This window comes from Somniosus microcephalus, chromosome 9 (genome assembly GCF_052327205.1).
Source record: "Somniosus microcephalus isolate GS21.2 chromosome 9, FLI_Smic_1.0, whole genome shotgun sequence".
Classification (NCBI taxonomy): Eukaryota; Metazoa; Chordata; class Chondrichthyes; order Squaliformes; family Somniosidae; genus Somniosus; species Somniosus microcephalus.
In genome coordinates, this window is record NC_140995.1 from 33663731 (window position 1) to 33682881 (window position 19151).

At 45.8% G+C, this 19151-nt stretch overlaps 1 protein-coding gene across 6 annotated transcripts in view; it reads left to right on the forward strand.

Annotated features, from left to right (window-relative positions):
- Nucleotides 1-1587: 1587 nt before the first annotated feature.
- Nucleotides 1588-19151, forward strand: part of lrrc1 (leucine rich repeat containing 1) — a 231750-nt gene continuing 214186 nt past the window's right edge. Inside the window, exon 1 of one of the 6 annotated variants that reach the window (XM_085996510.1) lies at nt 1588-1928. In XM_085996510.1, coding sequence (XP_085852636.1) covers nt 1770-1928 — 159 coding nt within the window. In that variant the 5' untranslated portion in view covers nt 1588-1769. The remainder of the gene's footprint in view (nt 1929-19151) is intronic. The other 5 variants (XM_085996508.1, XM_085996509.1, XM_085996512.1 and 2 more) reach the window with 5 other exon arrangements.

Genomic DNA, 19151 nt, shown 5'->3' on the forward strand with positions numbered 1-19151 from the left:
ACAGCAGCCAGGAAAGCCTTGCGCTGTGTTGTGGCTTCTCACTCCAGAGCAGCATCTGACCAGCTTGGAATTATTATAGAAATATAATAAACCAGGGTCCAACATGATGCATTTTACTGGAACTGGGCAATGCCTAAATCCATACGATATTTTTCTGTGCAGGCACAACTCAATATCCAACTGGGTGTTATCGTGGCTTTGCACGCTGTCCTGTCACATTTCTTCTTAGGCAGGATGACTTGCTGTGTGTGTGCGTCACTTTTACCACCTGGGTTTGAATCCAATGATGGGGCCAAACTCTATTTTGTCTCTGTTCCTAAGGATCCTAATTTAACTCAGCAGGAACACTCTTAGCCTAGCCCCGAGTAGATATCGACACAGAATTTAGCGCTAAATTGACAATTTCTCCAAGAAAAGAGAGCTGCTGATGTAGGAAATGTAACACAGTTCATCCAGGTACAGCAGGGAGCGCTCGTCCAAGGTTGGGGAGGAATTAGTTCACAAACATCAGACGGGGGCGGGGAGAAGAGAAGAGGAGCTCTGCTCAGTATCAAACACTTGTAAAACTCGGCTTTGCATTCATTGCCAGAGCAGACAATGAATAGCCTAAGTGGGATGGCGTCCCGGTACATCCTTCACTTTTAATACATCCTGCACTTTGAATATAACCACGAATTAAATACACACACAAATTCAAACCTTTTACATATACATCAGTAAAAAGTAGTTTCCGTGTCTGTACAAGCTGTGGACTGGAAAGCTCACGAGGAACAACAATTTTAAACGCCGGATTCGTGAGCTGGTTAAAATCTGGCAATATTATAACGCCGACCAAAAAAAAACAACACACACACACAGGCAGTGGGAGGTCTGTGAAATTGGAGGCAGACGGTGTTCATTGCGGAGCTCTTTCCCAGCAGCCTGGGCTGATCTGATCTGCAACACCGAGTGATTGGTCGCTCACTCCAGCACCGAACAGCGCTCCGAGCGCCCAACAACACAGCAGCTCCCCAGCTTCATTATTTCCAATCTTCCCCACTCACATGGGCCGCTGGGAATGTTGACGTCAGCTGGAAGGAGGGAGTGTGGGTTCCGGTTCAGGAACTGGAAAGAGAGGAAATTGTGAAGGAGACCGAAAAAGAAAGAGAAAAAAAGGAGACATGTAGGACAGGGGGGGAAAAAGGGGAAAAAAAGACTTGACAGCTTTACCTGATACAAACTTCTTCCAACTGGGCTACCACGGTTTAAACGGCCAGCAAACAGAAGGAAGCAGAAGAGCAGCAGTGAAGCTAGCCTGGGGTTTTACACTTACTTATTTAAATATACATCTTTTAAATTCATGTACAGTTTCTTTTCTTTCCTTTGCTGCGGGTGCCGGCAGAAGGTTGGAGGCGGCCGGGTTCTGGAACGAGAACGTTGAGTACGGAGAGCGTTCCATTTGGAACCTCGAGCCCCGAGAGCGTTCCATTTGGAACCTCGAGCTCCGGGAGCGTTCCATTTGGAACCTTGAGCCCCGTCCCCCTGGAACCTCGAGCTCCGTCCCCCTGGAACCTCGAGCTCCGGGAGCGTTCCATTTGGAACCTTGAGCCCCGTCCCCCTGGAACCTCGAGCTCCGGGAGCGTTCCATTTGGAACCTTGAGCCCCGTCCCCCTGGAACCTCGAGCTCCGGGAGCGTTCCATTTGGAACCTCGACCCCCGAGAGCGTTCCATTTGGAACCTCGAGCCCCGGGAGCGTTCCACTGGCACTCCGTCCCCGGGAACCCCGAGCCATGTTCAACTGCATTCCTCTGTGGCGGTGCAACCGGCACGTCGAGGCCGTCGACAAGAGACACTGCTCACTCCTCGCCGTCCCTGACGAGATTTATCGTTACAGCCGGAGCCTAGAGGAACTGCTGCTCGACGCCAACCAGCTCCGGGAACTGCCCAAAGTAAGTAGCCCAAACTTGGGTTTGATATTCACCACCTCCCCTCTCGCTCTGTCCCTCCCCTCCTCTTGCCCTTTCCACAGCTTCCCTCTGCCAAACCGACTCTTCGGGTTAATGTTTTTTCAGACTGAGTTGCATCCTCTGGTAAGGCACTTTCCTCCATGCTAGCTTGCATTTCGATGCTGTACTAAGGTTCTCCTGTGCAACAAGTTACTCTGGCAAAATAAATTTAAAAAGATGAGGGGGGGGGAATAATGGAAATATCAATTAAGATTTTACGAGTGTCAACGCTATCCTCGATATTTGTCTTCTTAAAAAAAAATATTGGCTACTCTTTAAGCTGATTTGTGGGTTGGTGGTTTTGGCAGCGGAAATCCTGAAATATCAAAGACCTGGCCAGGTTCAGCTTTAATTGGCAATAAGAGTGACTTACAAGTTAGCTTTCTCATTGACATTTCTCACTTATATATTCTATATATACGATATATATTGATTTATATATTGTTGGTGGGAATCGTGCGTTTTGCACATTGACCCCAGAATGTGAAAGTACTGTGCACACCTACATTTATACAAGCAGAACCGATTTTGTATTTAATTATAGAATGGTCACTAGCTGTGCTACTATACCAGTCACTAAAGAGTGTGACTGTTCCAGGAACTAGATGACAACAGACAGACTGCTCCCTCACTTCTGAGACTGGGGTGTGAAACTCGTCCTGGTCAATGGGATGAAATCTCTCCACTACTTCCAAAGATTCTACATAAATTTGGTTTTGCCAGTCTCAGCCCAGTTCCTAGTTCCCAAGACCAGAGCACAAAGATTTGGCAGCCTTGCTCAGAAGTCATAGAGACAGTTTGTGTGGGAGATAGTGTTTTAAAGCAGTAGGTTTACAATACTAAAGTACTAGGTCAAGTAGGGGAAGCTTTACTGTGCATTTAAACTGCGCTTGATCCTGACGCTGTTTTTGAAGTAGAAAAAATGTTCAGTATCCCTGTACTGATAGCTTTGTGAGAAAATCAATCCTAAATTACATTTATTTACAACAGAGATTGCCGAACAGTATTGAAGCTTTCAGATGGGCTCAGCCTGCCAAATTAAGCCAACCAGTTTGCTGGATTAAATTTGCATTCCTGGGAATATAGACCAGTTAGCTCAATGTCGATGATGGGGAAAGATATTGGAATCTTTACTCCATGGTGTCATTCAATAAAATCTAGCAACCAAAAATATAATTAAAAAAAAAAGTCAGCATGGATTTCAAAAGGGAAGATCATGTTTGACCAACTTTATTGAATTCTTTGAAGAAGTAACAAAGTGTAGACCAGGGTAATACAATGGATGTAAATACATGGACTTTCAAAAGGTCTTCCTTAAGGCACAGCATGTGGAATCGGGACAAGTAGCAGAATGGATAGCAAACTGGACAAAACAGAAAAGAAAGAATCACAGAAATCACAGAAACCCCACAGTGCAGATAGAGGCCATTTCAGCCCATCGAGCCTGCACCGACACATATCCCACCCGATCCCCGTAACCCCTATACCAACACATATCCCACCCTATCCCCGTAACCCCACATATTTAATCCCCCTAACACTAAGGGTCAATTTATCATAGCCAATCAACCTAACCCGCACATCTTTGGACTGTGGGAGGAAACCGGAGCACCCGGAGGAAACCCACGCAAACACGGGGAGAATGCGCAAACTCCACGCAGACAGTCACCCGAGGCCAGATTCGAACCCGGGTCCCTGGCGCTGTGAGGCAACAGCACGAACCACTATGCCACCATAGGGTGGGTAGAGTAGGGGGTTAAAGGTAGTTACTCAGACCAGTGGACGGTGGGAAGTAGTGTTCCACAGGGATTGGTGCCGGGACCATTATTGTTCACCATTTATATAAACGATTTGGGCTCGGGAATTGGAAATTAAATATTAAAATTTGTGGACAGCACCAAATTGGGGAGTATAGTTAATACTGAGGAAGACTGCGACAAAATACAAGAAGACTTCAACAGATTTGCAGAATGGTCCAATCTGCCATGGTCCAATTTAATGGTGGAACAAGTTTGAGGGGCTGAATGGCCTACTCCTTAGCCTGTGTTCCTAGAATGGCCCAGACTGGCAAATGAATTTCAATATAGATAAATGTGAGGTGGTGCATTTTGGTAGGAGGAATAAGGAGGCCCCATACTGCTTGGATAATAAGAGTCTAAATGAGGTAGCGATGCAAAGGGATCTCTGGGTACAGATACACAACCTGGATTCCTACTTTTAGTGATTTAAGAAAGCCATAAAAAGTGCAAATAACACGGGTTCATTTCTAGAGGAATAGAATGCAAAAGCAGTGAAGTTATGTTAAACTTGTGTCGAACCTTGGTTAGACCACACTTGGAGTACTGTGCACAGTTCTAGTCTCTTGCTGGAAAAAAATGCCAAAAAAGATTTACTAAGGTGATAGCAGAACAGAGAAGGTTGAGAGAGGCTGAACAGGCTGAGACTCTCTTTCTCTAGAAAAGAGAAGACTGAGAGTTGATCTGATAGAGGTGTTTACGTCTACCCTGTCAAAACTGTTCAGATTTTTAGAGCAGATCTTTCAACTTGAGGTCGAGTCCAAAACTAGGGGCCATAAATAAGAGATAGTCACTGTTAAATCCAATAAGGAATTCAGGAGAAATTTCTTTCACCAAAAGTGGTAAGCATGTGGAACACGCTACCACATGCAGTGGCTGAGGCGGTAGCGTAGATACATTTAAGGGGAAGCTGAATAAGTACATGAGGGAGAAAGGAATAGAAGGATGTGTTGATGGGGTGAGATGAGGTAAGGTGGGAGGAGGCTCGTGTGGACCATAGACCTATTGGGCTGACTGGCCTGTTTCGCTGCTATATAATTCTATGTACTCCTATATAATTGTACATCATTGATTTTTACATTGCAGTTTTTACTTTTAAAGCAAGATTGCAGGTGTATTTGCCAATATGTAATAGTTATATTGGATCTCCGCGGTGATTACTTTAGTTGTCGTTTGTTTTTTGAAACAAGGATATAGCGCTTTGTTGCTCATATTGTATCGTTGGATGCTTCTCTAACTCAGTGCCACTGGTTGCGACTGTGGCAATCTCCCTCGGGAATATGAGGCATTAAATTTATTCGGCAGTTTTTGCATCAAATGCTTCTATGATCATCTGGATAATGTTGCTGGTATGAATATTTAGCTCAATGACTTGAAATGAAAGCAAATTAGATGTGTTGAAGTCTTTAATTCACTACTGTAGTGATAACGTTTTAAAAATGACGCACAATCAAAGCATTTGTTTAGGCAAGTTTTAAAGTGATGTGTAATTAAGATTCATTTAATTTTCTATGTATATATGAAGTGGTTAAGTTGCGGGACTGAAACATCTCCAGGCTATTGAAAGAGGAAGCTCAGTGCATAAATGTAAAACTGAAGTAAAACTCTCTCTCTCTACCTATTCTCAGATTTACTGGATTCGCCAGTAGACCACCAAGCTGTAAAAAATTGTACTTAATATGATACAATATGATCAGTAAGTTCGCAGATGACACGAAAATTGGTGGGGTGGTAAATAGCGAGGAGGGTAGCCTCAGTCTGCAGGATGATATAGATGGGTTGGTCAGATGGGCGGAACAGTGGCAAATGGAATTTAACCCTGAAAAGTGTGAGGTGATGCATTTTGGAGGGACTAACAAGGCAAGGGAATACACAATGAATGGTAAGACCCTAGGAAAGACAGAGGATCAGAGGGACCTTGGTGTGCATGTACATAGATCCCTGAAGGCAGCAGAACAGGTGGATAAGGTGGTTAAAAAGGCATATGGGATACTTGCCTTCATTAGCCGAGGCATAGAATATAAGAGCAGGGAGGTTATGATGGAGCTGTACAAAACGCTGGTTAGGCCACAGCTGGAATACTGTGTGCAGTTCTGGTCGCCACACTATAGGAAGGATGTGATTGCTTTGGAGAGGGTGCAGAGGAGATTCACCAGGATGTTACCTGGGCTGGAGCGCTTCAGCTATGAAGAGAGATTGGACAGGCTGGGGTTGTTTTCCTTAGAGCAGAGAAGGCTGAGGGGGGGACCTGATTGAGGTGTACAAAAGTATGAGTGGCATAGATAGGGTAGATAGAAAGGAACTTTTTCCCTTAGTAGAGGGGTCAATAACAAGGGGGCATAGATTCAAGGTAAGGGGCAGGAGGTTTAGAGGGGATTTGAGGAAGAACTTTTTCACCCAGAGGGTGGTTGGAATCAGGAACTCACTGCCTGAAAGGGTGGTAGAGGCAGGAACCCTCACAACATTCAAGAAGCATTTGGATGAGCACTTGAAATGCCATAGCATACAAGGCTACGGAACAAATGCTGGAAAATGGGATTAGATTAGACAGGGCCTGATCGCGGATGCGATGGGCTGAAGGGCCTCTTTCTGTGCTGTATAACTCTATGACAATTATTAAAATGGTGACCTGAACATTCATTATTTCACACTAATGTGGAGTAATCAGGATTAAGTTATTAAAATGCATACCGGTTTAGTTGTTTGTTTGTGGACCCCTAGCAATACAATTGAAAGAGATAGATAACTGTAACTGAGTTTGTACAATACTGTATATAGACTCGTTATCTGAGCCAAAGTTATATTAATAAGTGGGCCTTTGTATAAATACCAGAAAAATGGCTTGAACTCATCTGAAATCACTTGAGCCTTTAAAAAAAAAAAAAATCTAAATTGTGGCGGAGTGAGACGCCTTGTTCAGTTTTGGCTGTAGGGTTGAAGGAATAAACTGGGCTTTTGTCTTTGCTGGATTCAGGTATGACCGCTGAGATCAGTTGACCCATAAATAAAATGCCTATTCTAAACCTCTGGAAGTAGAGTGCTATTGTGACATATTCCATATAGCGGCTATAATTAGTAAAAGTTCCCTGTAAATGTCACTTGAGGCTGGATTATTGACTGGAAGTCCAGTATTCTGTTTTCACTCTTCAAATGTTCCTATACCCCAGTAGTAATGATTCCTGTACGCTAAGAATGTTTTACGATTGTGCGCAAAGGAAATGTCCTATGCTGATGGTGTACTGTGAAGGTAAAGGGATCCTTTAATCTTTCCAATTTCATCTGAGGCAGGAACTACATCTGTGAATCTAAAACTTTAGTGTTCTTGAGCTATATCTGCCCATTATAAGAAATCATTATTCACCTATTTAAAAGTCAGACTTGCACTGAGGAAGGAGCGAAACTATGGGGAAAAATTGGACACAGTATTTGGTCCCATCAAAGGCCGTGTCCAATTTCTCCCACAGTTTTCTTTCCTTTTCTTCCTTCCCTTCTGAAGGTGCTAACTTGCGAGGTACGATTTCATGAATGCTGACATCCCACTGGTATCATTCTTCCCATGTGAGTCGAGACAGTGAGTATCATGTGGCTCGGTGTCGCAATTTGTTTGATAACGCTCCTGTGAAGTGCTTTGGGTCATTTTACTCCGTTAAAGGTGCTATATAAATGCAAGTTGATGTTGTTGTTAGCAGGTTATTTAACTGTGACGGGCATGACAATTGAGCTCGGTTATGTTGTCAGCTGATGATCACACACACACAGTGGGTTAACAGGATAGTGACCCGCAGCGGAGACCCTGGCTGATTTTCGTTTTCCTTTTTCTGCTCCATCCATAACCAAGAGACGCCAAAACCGCTGGTGGTGATCGAGTTAACTCAGATTAGTCAATTTAACACAGATCAAGATAAGAGGGGCAAAGAGACAGTACGAGAATAGATTGGCGGCTAACATAAAAGGGAATCCAGAGGTCTTCTATCGGCATACTAACAGTAAAAGGTTTGCCAGAGGAACAGTGGGGCCGGTTAGTGACCAAAATGCAGATCTATTGGTGGAGGCAGAAGGCATAGCTGAGGTACTAAATGAGTACTTTGCATCAGTGTTTACCAAGGAAGAAGATACTGCCAAAGCTATGGTAAACAAGGAGGTTGTTGGGATACTGGATGAGATAATAACAATAGATAAAGAGGAGATACTAATAAGATTGGAAGTACTTAAAGTGGATAAGTCACCCCGTCTGGATGGGAAGCATCCGAGATTGCTGAGGGAAGTAAGGTGGAAATTGCGGAGGCTCTGGCCACAATCTTCCAATCCTCCTTAGATACAGGGCTGGTGCCAGAGGACTGGAGGATTGCAAATGTTACACCCATGTTCAAAAAAGGGGAGCAGGATAAACCTGGCAATTACACGCCAGTCAGTTTAACGTCGGTGGTGGGGGAGTTTTTACAAACAATAATTCAGAGAAAATTAACAGCCACTTGGACAAGCATGGACTGATAAAGGAGAGCCAGCATTGATTTGTTAAGGGCAAATCCTGTTTGACTCACTTGAGTTTTTTGATGAGGTAATAGAGGGTGGATGAGGGCAGTGCAGTTGATGTTGTTTTAGGGACTTTCAAAAGGCGTTTGATGAAGTACCACGTATTAAGCTTGTTTGCAAAATTGAAACCCATAGGTTAAAGCGGGCAGCAGCGTGGATACAAAATTGGCTAAAGGATAGAGAACAGAGAGTTGTGGTGAATGGCTGTTTTTCAGACTGGAGGAATGTATACAGTGGAGTTCCCCATGGTTCAGTGCCAGGACCACTGCTGTTTTTGATATACATTAATGGCTTGTCACAATTTTGAAATTTGCCGATGACACGAAACTTGGAAGTGTAGTAAACAGTGAGGAAGATAGTCATAGACTTAAAGAGGACATAGACAGGCTGGTGGAATAGGCGGACACATGGCAGATGAAATTCAACGCAGAAAAGTGTGAGGGGATGCATTTTTGGTAGGAAGAATGTGGAGAGACAATACAGGAAACTCTTTGGTATCTGGCACCGACAGGACCGGCGTGTTGCTGGTTGATCAAAAATTCCGTATGACTGAGGGTTATCTTCCGAGGCTATTTTTAACAAAGAAAAATAAAAAAAATCAAGAAATGTGCAGTATACAGTAATTGGGTACTCGCCTACAGAATGGATGGTGGAAGGTGCTTGATTAAGTACAGTACTGCCAGTTGAGGGTAATGCAATGCAATGCAATGACTACCAGCAGCATGGGAGACACACAGTACCCCTGTAAAATGGTGGATCAGAAGAGATTACCTGCAGCGTGGGAGAGTCAGACTCCTGTTACAGGGGTATTGAGGTGTTCCAGCTTCCGACAGCGCCAAGAAGCCGAGTAGTGGCAGTACTGCCACCATGGGCGACTCGGACTCGGCAACATTGCTGGTTATTGAGGTGTTTTCGGAGTGAGAATTTTGCCGGTTAATAGAGAATTCCGGATATTTAGGTGCCGTTTAAACAAGAGTTTCCTGTACATGGTAAATGGTACAATTTTAAAGGGGGTGCAAGAACAGAGAGACCTGGGCGTGCTCCTGTGCAAATCTTTGAAGGTGGCAGGACAGGTGAACAAAGCAGTTAATAAAGCATATGGGATCCTGGACAATAGAAAGAGAGGCAGAGTACAAAAGCCAGCAAGTTATACTAAACTTAAATAAAACACTAGTTCGGCCCCAGCTGGAGTATTGTGTCCAATTCTGGGCACCACACTTTAGGAAGGACATGAAGGCTTTGGAGAGGATACAGAAGAGATTTACTGGAATGGTTCCAGGGATGAGGGATTACAACAGTTACATGGATAGACTGGAGAAGCTGGGGTTGTTCTCCTTGGAGCAGAGAAGGCTAAGAGGAGATTTGATAGAGGTGTTTAAAATCATGAAGGGTTTAGATAGAGTAAATAAAGAGAAACCATTTCCAATGGCTGAAGGGTCGATAACCAGAGGGCAGAGATTTAAAGTGATTGGCAAAAGAACCAGAGGTGACATGAGGAAAAACTTTTTTATGCAGCAAGTGGTGAGGATTTGAAATGCACTGCCTGAAAGGGTGGTGGAGGCAGATTCAGTAGTAACCTTCAAAAGGAAATTGGATAACCACTTCGAGCAAAGATTGCAGGGATATGGGGAAAAGAGTGGCGGGGGAGTGGGACTAACTGGATTGCTCTTCGAAAGAACCAGCGCAGACTCGATGGGCTAAATGGTGCAGCAAGTAATTCGGAAGGCAAATGGAATATTGGCCTTTATTGCAAGGGGGATGGAGTATAAAAGTAGGGAAGTCTTGCTACAACTGTACAGGGCATTGGTGAGACCACACCTAGAGTACTGCGTACAGTTTTGGTCTCCTTATTTAAGGAAGGATATACTTGCATTGGAGGCAGTTCAGAGAAGGTTCACGAGGTTAATTCCTGAGATGAAGGGGTTGTCTTATGAAGAAAGGTTGAGCAGATTGGGCCTCTACTCATTGGAGTATGAGAGGTGATCTTATTAAAATGTATAAGATTCTGAGGGGGCTCGACAGGGTAGATGCAGGAAGGACGTTCCCTCTAGTGGGGGAATCTAGAACTAGGGGGCATAGTTTCAGAATAAACGGAGATGAGGAATTTTTTCTCTCGGGCCGTGAATCTTTGGAATTCTCTACCCCCAGAGAACTGTGGAGGCGGAGTCATTGAATATATTTAAGGTGGAGATACTGTAGACAGATTTTTGAACAATAAGGGAGTCGAGGGTTATGGCAGAGCAGGCTCGAGGGGCCAAATGGCCTACTCTTAGTTCTTATGTAAGTGGCCTCCTTCTGTGCTGTACTATTCTATGATTTTATGATCAGCGGTTAAAGCTGGCAGCCTCTGGGTCTACATGGCTCAGTAGCGCACCAGAGTGTAGAGGAGTTCTAATTCCAGTTTCTAAGCTTTCTAATCGTGATTGCTTTTCACCAGCCTTGCAACAATCCAGGTTTTAATGGTACATCTAGTCGTAGTTGTGCATTTTTGCAAATGTAACTGTTTTGACTTGAAATTCGTGACTTCTCATAATGCTTGTGACAGCATTGCATAGAATACCTTTGGCACTTTTATCACTTGGGGTCAAACCGTATCCAATGCATTCAAAATAAAATGCAATTTTGTTGATGAATTAATGATACCTGTTCATTCTCACCAAGTGGTAGCTTGTTCCATTGTAAGTGAGTGAGCTGAGTGAGCAGATGAGGAGTTGTGTAAAGGGCGACTGGCTTGCATTAGCACTTTGTGTGTTATGGGTTTACAGTACGAGTCCCAATATAAAGTCATTATACTCTTTCTAATTTTTCTGCAATTGTTTCACACTTGAAGCAGAAAATAGTCAAATACAAAAGGGAATGTTATTATCCTATTTCATTGGTGTTAAACATGTCCACCACTTGACCAGAAGAGTTGCTGTCATGGAAATTGAAATTCAGCACTTGTTAGACCAGTTATTGTGAAGAATTTCCTGCATAGCCCCTTGTAAAATTCAATGTGTTAAAGTGTGTGTGTTTTGCGTTCAACCATTCAGTTGGGGTCGTCTTAACCTGAATGTAATTTCTGTGGAGCCGAATAAATAAATTCAGACTTTGTTTTGATTAACTAAGATAGGTGACAGTAATCAATCCATAAATTAAAAATGGCAGGTCGTCCAATCCAAACTGAATTGTTTTGAATTTAGAAGTTAATTTTTTAAAGCGAGCTCCTGACTTGTGCAATCGTTTATTTTAAGAAAATGTAAAGTTTTGATTCTAATTTTCCCAGTTTGTTAACCCTTTAAGGAGTAATGTTTTACACCGAAATTTAAATTAGGTTTTGCATGGGTCTCCTCGTGGCTCAGTGGATAGATGGTGTGATGTGGTATTGCACTGTATAGACCAAGAGTATGAATTCAGTAATGAGCTCGCTGGAGTGACTTTGGAGGTACAGTACTTCAGTGTCCCTGACCCAAGGAGGGGTGGAGTGGATCAAGGAAATCATTCAGGATTCCTGCTCTTGACTGTTGACCAGTGACCCCATTCTGGAACTGCAGTATGTGTATAATGAGTGACCACATGAGCAGGTTTGGATGTCCTTGCCCCCTGCTAACATTCACCATCTATGTTGATACAAGGCAGGGTCACTTGAGCACCAGGGCTACTGGTGGCTATTATGTCCGTGTAGAATTGAGACACGGACGACAGGAGTTGGTTATAACAGGTCTTTACTGAATGGAGACAACCTGGAACTACTATGCAAATGTTACTACACAGGCTTATATACAGGGGTGGTCACTACTGGTACTGCAGTATACAGGGGCTGCAGAATATAGTTCCTTCTGCAAAGTACATACACTACAATTCCTCCCCTTTTAGCTAAACAGTACATAACATTCGATTAACAATGAAATAACATATTTACAATTACAGTTGCTAGATACATTAGTTGAAGTTAAGCAATTATAAGTTCAGTCTTTGAGGAGGCTTCCTGATTCTGTCTGGATAACGCCTCTTTGGGGTATCAGGTTCTTCTGGCAAAGTTGAGTCGGGATCAATGTCGTTGTTTGGTTCGTCTGCTTCCAATATCACCGATTCTGAGGTAGATGCAATTGGTACTTCGGTTTCATCGCCAGGTGTATCAGATCGTGGTGTGGAGTTGACGTTTCCCAGTGACTCTAGAATCTGGTCAGCATGGCGTCTTACAATGCTCTCTCCAACGTCCACGGTATACATTAGAGGTCCTTGCCGTGTACAGATCGTTCCTGGCTGCCATTTCTCTGTGCGGTAGTCCCGGGCCAAAACTGGTTGACCTATCTTAAAACTCCTGGTCGGCCTTTCATTCATATTCTGAAACTGCCTGTTCTCCACATCTCTTCTGATGTTTGGCTTAACCAAATCCAAGTGGCATCGTAGTCTTTGATTGAAGAACATCATGGCTGGAGTTTGGTTGGTAACCGCATGTGTCGCATTCCGGTAGGCAAACAAGAAGTTATCCACCTTGTGTTGTAGGGGTATATCTTCATTACACATTGCCTTGATAGCCTTCTTGAATGTTTGAACGAACCTCTCGGCCAATCCATTAGTGGCTGGATGACATGGGGCAGATGTGCAATGCTTAACACCATTGTTCTTTAAGAACCTCCGGAACTCTTCAGACACAAACTGTGGTCCATTGTCGGAGCACTGCAAGAAGTTCTTCCACCGTCGGCAACGGTAGGCGCGACAATCCATCAGCATTCCCATGCTGTTTAGTTCCTTTGTACTCGATGTCATATTGGTGTGCCCCTAGGAAAAGGGACCACCTCTGTAGCCGTTGTGCTGTCATTATCGGTACGCCCTTCTGAGGGTTGAAAATGGAGACAAGAGGTTGATGATCAATAAGTAGAGTAAATTTCTGACCGTGCAGGTAGTGATTGAACTTCTTCACCACCCCCCCCCCCCCCCACACCAGGCTGAGGGCCTCTCTGTCAATCTGGGTGCAGTTACGCTTGGCTGAAGTTAACGAGCGTGACGCAAAAGCTATCGGCCTCTCTGAACCATCAAGGAATCTATGTGACAGTACCGCCCCAATGCCGTAGGGAGATGCATCACACGCCAGTCTTATCGGTAGTGATGGGTTGTAGTGAGCCAATACTTCTCTTGAAGTGATTAGGTCCTTACTCTTCTGAAAAGCCCGCTTACATTCATCGCTCCATTTCCATGCTACTCCCGTTTGTAGTAGGGCGTTCAGTGGGTGCAGAATTGTGGACAAATTCGGCAAAAACTTATGGTAGTAATTCAGCAATCCGAGGAATGACCTCAGTTGCGATACATTTTCAGGCGCTGGAGCCTTAACTACCGCTTCAACTTTGTCAGGGGACTTATGTAACCCCTCCATCAATCACGTGGCCACAATACGATATCTGTTTCTTAAAAAACTCGCACTTGGGGCGATTGGCCTGTAGCCCATGTTCACATAGTCTAGTGAGCACCTGCTCTAGGTTGGCAAGGTGATCACTGTCATCTTCACCTGTCACTAGGATGTCGTCCAAGTAACACTGAATCCCCGAAATTCCTTGCAGGACTTGTTCCATCGCTCTTTGCCATATCGCCGGAGCTGATGCTACTCCGAATACCAGTCGATTATACTGGTAAAGACCTTTGTGAGTGCTTATCGTGAGATACTTCCTAGAGGATTCTTCAACCTCCATCTGCAAATACGCTTGTGCTAGGTCAATTTTTGTAAAACGCTTCCCTCCAGATAGTGAGGCGAAGATATCTTCTATCCTTGGAAGAGGATATTGTACTGTGTGAAGGACTGGGTTCACTGTTACCTTGAAGTCCCCACAGATGCGAACCTTCCTTGGCTCCTCAGACTTATTGTTTCACGTTTTCTTCATGACGGGAACGATGGGTGTCGCCCACTCGCTCCAGTCTACCTTAGATAACACGCCTGCATTCTCCAGCTCTGCCTCGACGGCTGGGCGAATTGCATACGGTACTGGTCTTGCTTTGAAAAACTTGGGAATTGCATTCTCTTCTATTTTTATCGAGGCAGTTATGCCTTTAAGAGTTCCCAGTTCTTGTTGAAATACCTCTTTGGCGTTAGCTAAGATTGTTGACAATCGTCCAGGAGTGACGTCGTCATCCTTTTTACCAGCCACCGTCAGTGCCTGAATGGAGTGCCAGTCTAAACTTATCTTTCTGATCCATTCACGTCCCAATAACTGTGGTCCACCATCTTGCAGTATGTACAGATACAATTTCTGTATTTCCTTGCCGTTGTATTCGACAGGCACCCTTATTTTTCATCTGGGGTATACTTTTTGCCCCGTATACGTCGTCAAGACAATGGATGTCTCTTTCAAGGGTATGTGTGAGAATAGCCGCTCGTAGTCTCGTCGATTCATGACGGTTAGAGCTGATCCTGTATCCAATTCCATTTTGACTTGGGACCCTGCTATCGTGAGGGTGACCCAAATGGTTCGGTGATCCTCTTTTGCGATTACGTTGTGAAGTTTGAGACAGCTTAGTCTCTTGTTCCTGGATTCACTATCGCTCATCTGGTTTTCAGAACTACTGTCCGTCATCTTTTGTACTTTCCTGTACGGTTCCTTAGTAGCCTTTTTGTTGTCGTTGGTCTTCTTCCCAGACCTGCACACTCGTGCAATGTGTCCCATCTTTCCGCATTGCCTGCATATTTTGTCCTTGGACCAGCAGTCCTTCTGGCCATGGTTTGTTCTGCCGCAGCGATAACATTTTGCAAATCCCCGTGTCATTTCGTGGGTGCCGTATTTCTGCAGCTCCCCTTGCTGCTGCTTCGTACGATACTGCCACGCTGAAAGCCTTATCTAGCATCAGCTCTTTCTCTGAGAGTAACCTCTTCTGGGTTCCTTCACTCAGGAGTCCACAGACAAATTTGTCCCGTAAGGTATCTGCCAGTCCTGCTCCGAACTGGCACTGCTTTGATAGCTTGCGTAGTTCCATAAGGCAATCAGCATTGCTCTCATCTTTATGCTGATTTCTCCTGTGGAATTTAATTCTTTCTGCTATCAGCAGCGGTGTAGGATTTAGGTGTTCCTGTAGGATAGCAACAATTTCATTAAAACTCTTTGCCTTTGGTTTGGCTGGAGTAATCAGGTCCCGCAATAGGCCGTACGTTCTTGCGCCCATTAAGTTTAGCAGTACCGATGCCTTTTTCTCACCGGCTACTTCGCTTGCCTCGCAATATACCTCGACTCTTTCCATATACGTGGTCCAGTCTTCTATTGCATTATCGAAGGCAGTGATATTGCCAGTCTTCGGCATCTTGGAAATCTAAGATGGCGCCTCCCGCGCTTTCTGTCTTCTCCGCTGTTGCTAGCGCTGTTGCTGGCGTTTTATGCCTTGATGGCGACGCCCTATGGTCTTCACGCACTTCCCCCCGTGCTGCTGCTAACGCCGCTCTCCGCGGTTCCTGTGGCAAACTGCAGCTCCTCGCGGCTTTCTGCGCGTTTAATTTTTATTATTTCCCCGTCGTCGGAACAACCCTGCGGGACTCTTGCTTCCCTCTTCTCGGGTCTGTACGCTGCCCGGCTTCGTAGCACCGGCCGCGCCCTGTGTGCTCCACCCTCTTTCTCTCTCTCTCCTCTTCCCAACAACGCTGCTCGGCCCCGTTGCAAAGCCACCCGCTCGAGCTCTAGACCGCCGCAGCCCAGGAAGGATCAGTGTACTACCTGCCACCAGCCCGATTAGCTGAAGCACCATCGACAGGATAACCAAGCCCCGCTCTCGACAGCCTCTCCTGCAAATCTTCAACTCCGCTGACTCAGAGGCGGATGCCCACGGTCGACGCCCGTTTCTTCTGTTTCTTTCTTCCTTCTGGCCTCGACCGCTGATAACTTCGCTTCAGGGATGGATCCCCATGAGGTGGTGCAGACTGTAGGTAAGTTCTATCTGCTCGTCGCCAGTATTATGTCCGTGTATAATTGAGACACGGACGGCAGGAGTTGGTTATAACAAGTCTTTACTGAATGGAGACCACCTGGAACTACTGTGCAAATGTTACTACACAGGCCTATATACAGGGGTGGTCACTACTGGTACTGCAGTATACAGGGGCTGCAGAATATAGTTCCTTCTGCAAAGTACATACACTACAGTGGCTGTGGCACGATATCCTGGTGTGTCACCTGGCACGTCCTGTGCTTCACCAGACTTCATTGCTTGCTCTGCTTTCAAGCCCCGGTCACGGGAGCACTGCAGTAGCCACGAAGAGGCACACAATAAAGCTTTGGATTGATTTCTGAGCTTCCCTCGGCAATAACTAACATTAAAAAAAAAAGACACTCATTTACATATTGATGAAGTTACACTACGTTTTATCTACACAGTATTTGTAGTGTCATGCATTGTCGCAGTAAGCTGTCAACGTAACTGAATATTGAGGTACTAGTGTTAGATGTTTCAGGATCCGTTTTGGCCTGGAGAGTGGGGCGGCGGAAGAGATAGCTGGGTGGGGGTACACAAGGATGTTCATACTATGTCTGAAGAGTTCATTGGGTTGAGTTGCTATTCTTGTGTTGGTGCATTCCCATTTTCTCTTTTGTATGAGCTTGGCAGGTGCTCCCTCTGTAGGGGGAGCTTGTGGAGCTGTTTTATAGGCCTCCAGCTTGAGGAGTTGGAAGAAGCTGCAGCTTAAACATCCTGTGTATTCAGATGACCCTCTAATTTAGTGAATTTATCCTCCAATCAGATAGCCTCTATAAAAAGATGAATGCTTGGTATATTTTCTAAATTAAAACATTTCGGACTCAAAAGGTCGATACAATGTTTCAAGTAATACCCACGGTGTAGTTCTCCAACACTCCAGTGCTGTGACATGGTGTTGACGTATACAGTCGGTTTTAGTGAACTTAATACAGGAAACTTTTTTTAAAATCTGGGACCGGCGTGGTGCCGGTTGATCAAAAAGTCCGGATTACAGAAAGGTATACTTACCAAGGTACGAGAGCCCCGTACACGGCCACAGGTGCAGGAGCCCCAGTTACGTGGCACTTGTGCAGGAGTCCCGGTTACACGGCCACAGATCCAGGAGCCCCGGTTACACGGCCACTAATATACAGTAAAACTTACCTGAACCTACTCCTGAATTTTGCCGGTTAAAAGAGAGTTTCCTGTAGTTGAGGAAACGAGGGCTTAGAAATTCGGTTGGTAGCGCCGGTGCGGTTGAGCGCCTAAAGAGACCTAGAATTGGGGCGATACCCTATGTTGGGGCGGTCGCTATGAAGATAGCGACAAATCGCATATTGACTATACATTTAACGCCTGCGCTAAGTGTTTGCGAGCGCAAGCAGATCATGACGTCATTTCAGTGTGCAACGCCTTTTAGGAGCGTCTGAGCGCATATTGGGTGGCGCCCGGAGCCTTAACACCTAGCGCTATTAGTGACAGTTCGAGGGAGCGCTAGCAGGCCCTTCTCGGAGTAGGGGGGCGCTATTTAAAGGGGACAGCTCTAGTGCAGGAGCTTCAGCCACTTGGCCTGCTCATTGCGATCGTTGCTGGAGAGAGTTGGCGAGCTACTGTGGAGCAGAGTTTTGGGAATTTAGCATTACAGTACTTGGGACTTTCAAACCTGTCTGGAGCAGTTTGAGCACGACATCTAACAGCCTTTTGACCAACTGGCATCGGAATGGGAGCTGCTTTGGAGGGCGACGGCCTCATGGCCGAACACTGTGAAGGGGCAGAGAGACGGCGGGAGAGAGGGCTGGGATTGGCCAGAAGGAGGAGGGGCAATGGAGGTCGGCCAATCCGACGGTATGCTGCGAGGGTCTTTAGGCAGCAGGTGTCAAGCCTTGACATGTCGGAGGAGCAGTGTTTGCGAAGGCTCCGATTCGGGAGGGACATTGTTACTGATCTGTGCCACCTGCTTGCTGAGGATCTGCAGCCACGTGAACGGTGCAGGACCTCTCTGTCCGTGATCGCTAAACTGACTGATGGCCTCCATTTTTATGCCAACGGATCCTTTCAGTCAGCCATTGGGGACATTGCGACTATCGCTCAGGTTGCAGTCCACTGTTGCATCCGGCAAGTTACAGATGCCCTTTATAGGCGAAGGCGTCAATTCATCACCTTCCCTCTGACCCTGCACAAGCAGGCGGAGCGCGCGCAGGGTATCGCTTCTATTGTGGACTTCCCCATGGTGTAGGGGGCGACTGCAGCACACACGTGGCTTTGAGGGCGCCATGCCAGCATCCTTAGGACTTCCGCAACCGCAAGGGGTTCCACTCCCTCAACGTGCAGCTGGTCTGTGCCCACCGCCAAATCATCATGGCAGTCAACGCGCATTTCCCAGGGTGCAACCACGATGCCTTTATCCTGCGGTTGACCTCAGTTTGTTACCTTTTTGAGGGGCTGGCTCGAACACGAGGCTGGCTTACTGGGGACAAGGGCTATCCTCTCTGCCCATGGCTGATGACAACACTCCGTGTGGCCGACACCTCAGCAGAAGAGCTGATCAACAGCGGCCATCAGGCGACCAGGCACAGTGAACAGCACACTATTGGTGTTCTCAAAAAGCGTTTCCGATATCTGGAACATTCGGGGGGATCCCTGCAGTACTCGCCGGAGCAAGTGGGACACGTCGTCGTCTGCTGCATGCTCCACAACTTGGCGATTCGACGCACCTAGCCAATTCCAGCTGTCCCTCAATGATCAGCAGAGCAGGTGGCGGAGGAGGAAGAGCAGGTGGAGGAAGATGGAAGGGCTCCTGAAAGTGGAAGGGCCATACGTCAGCGGCTCATTAGGACTCGTTTCGAGACCCCTCTGGCGGAATGATGAGAGTCTTAACTCCTGCGCACTTTGGATGTTTGATGGCCTCTGCCAGCATCACTGAAAGTAG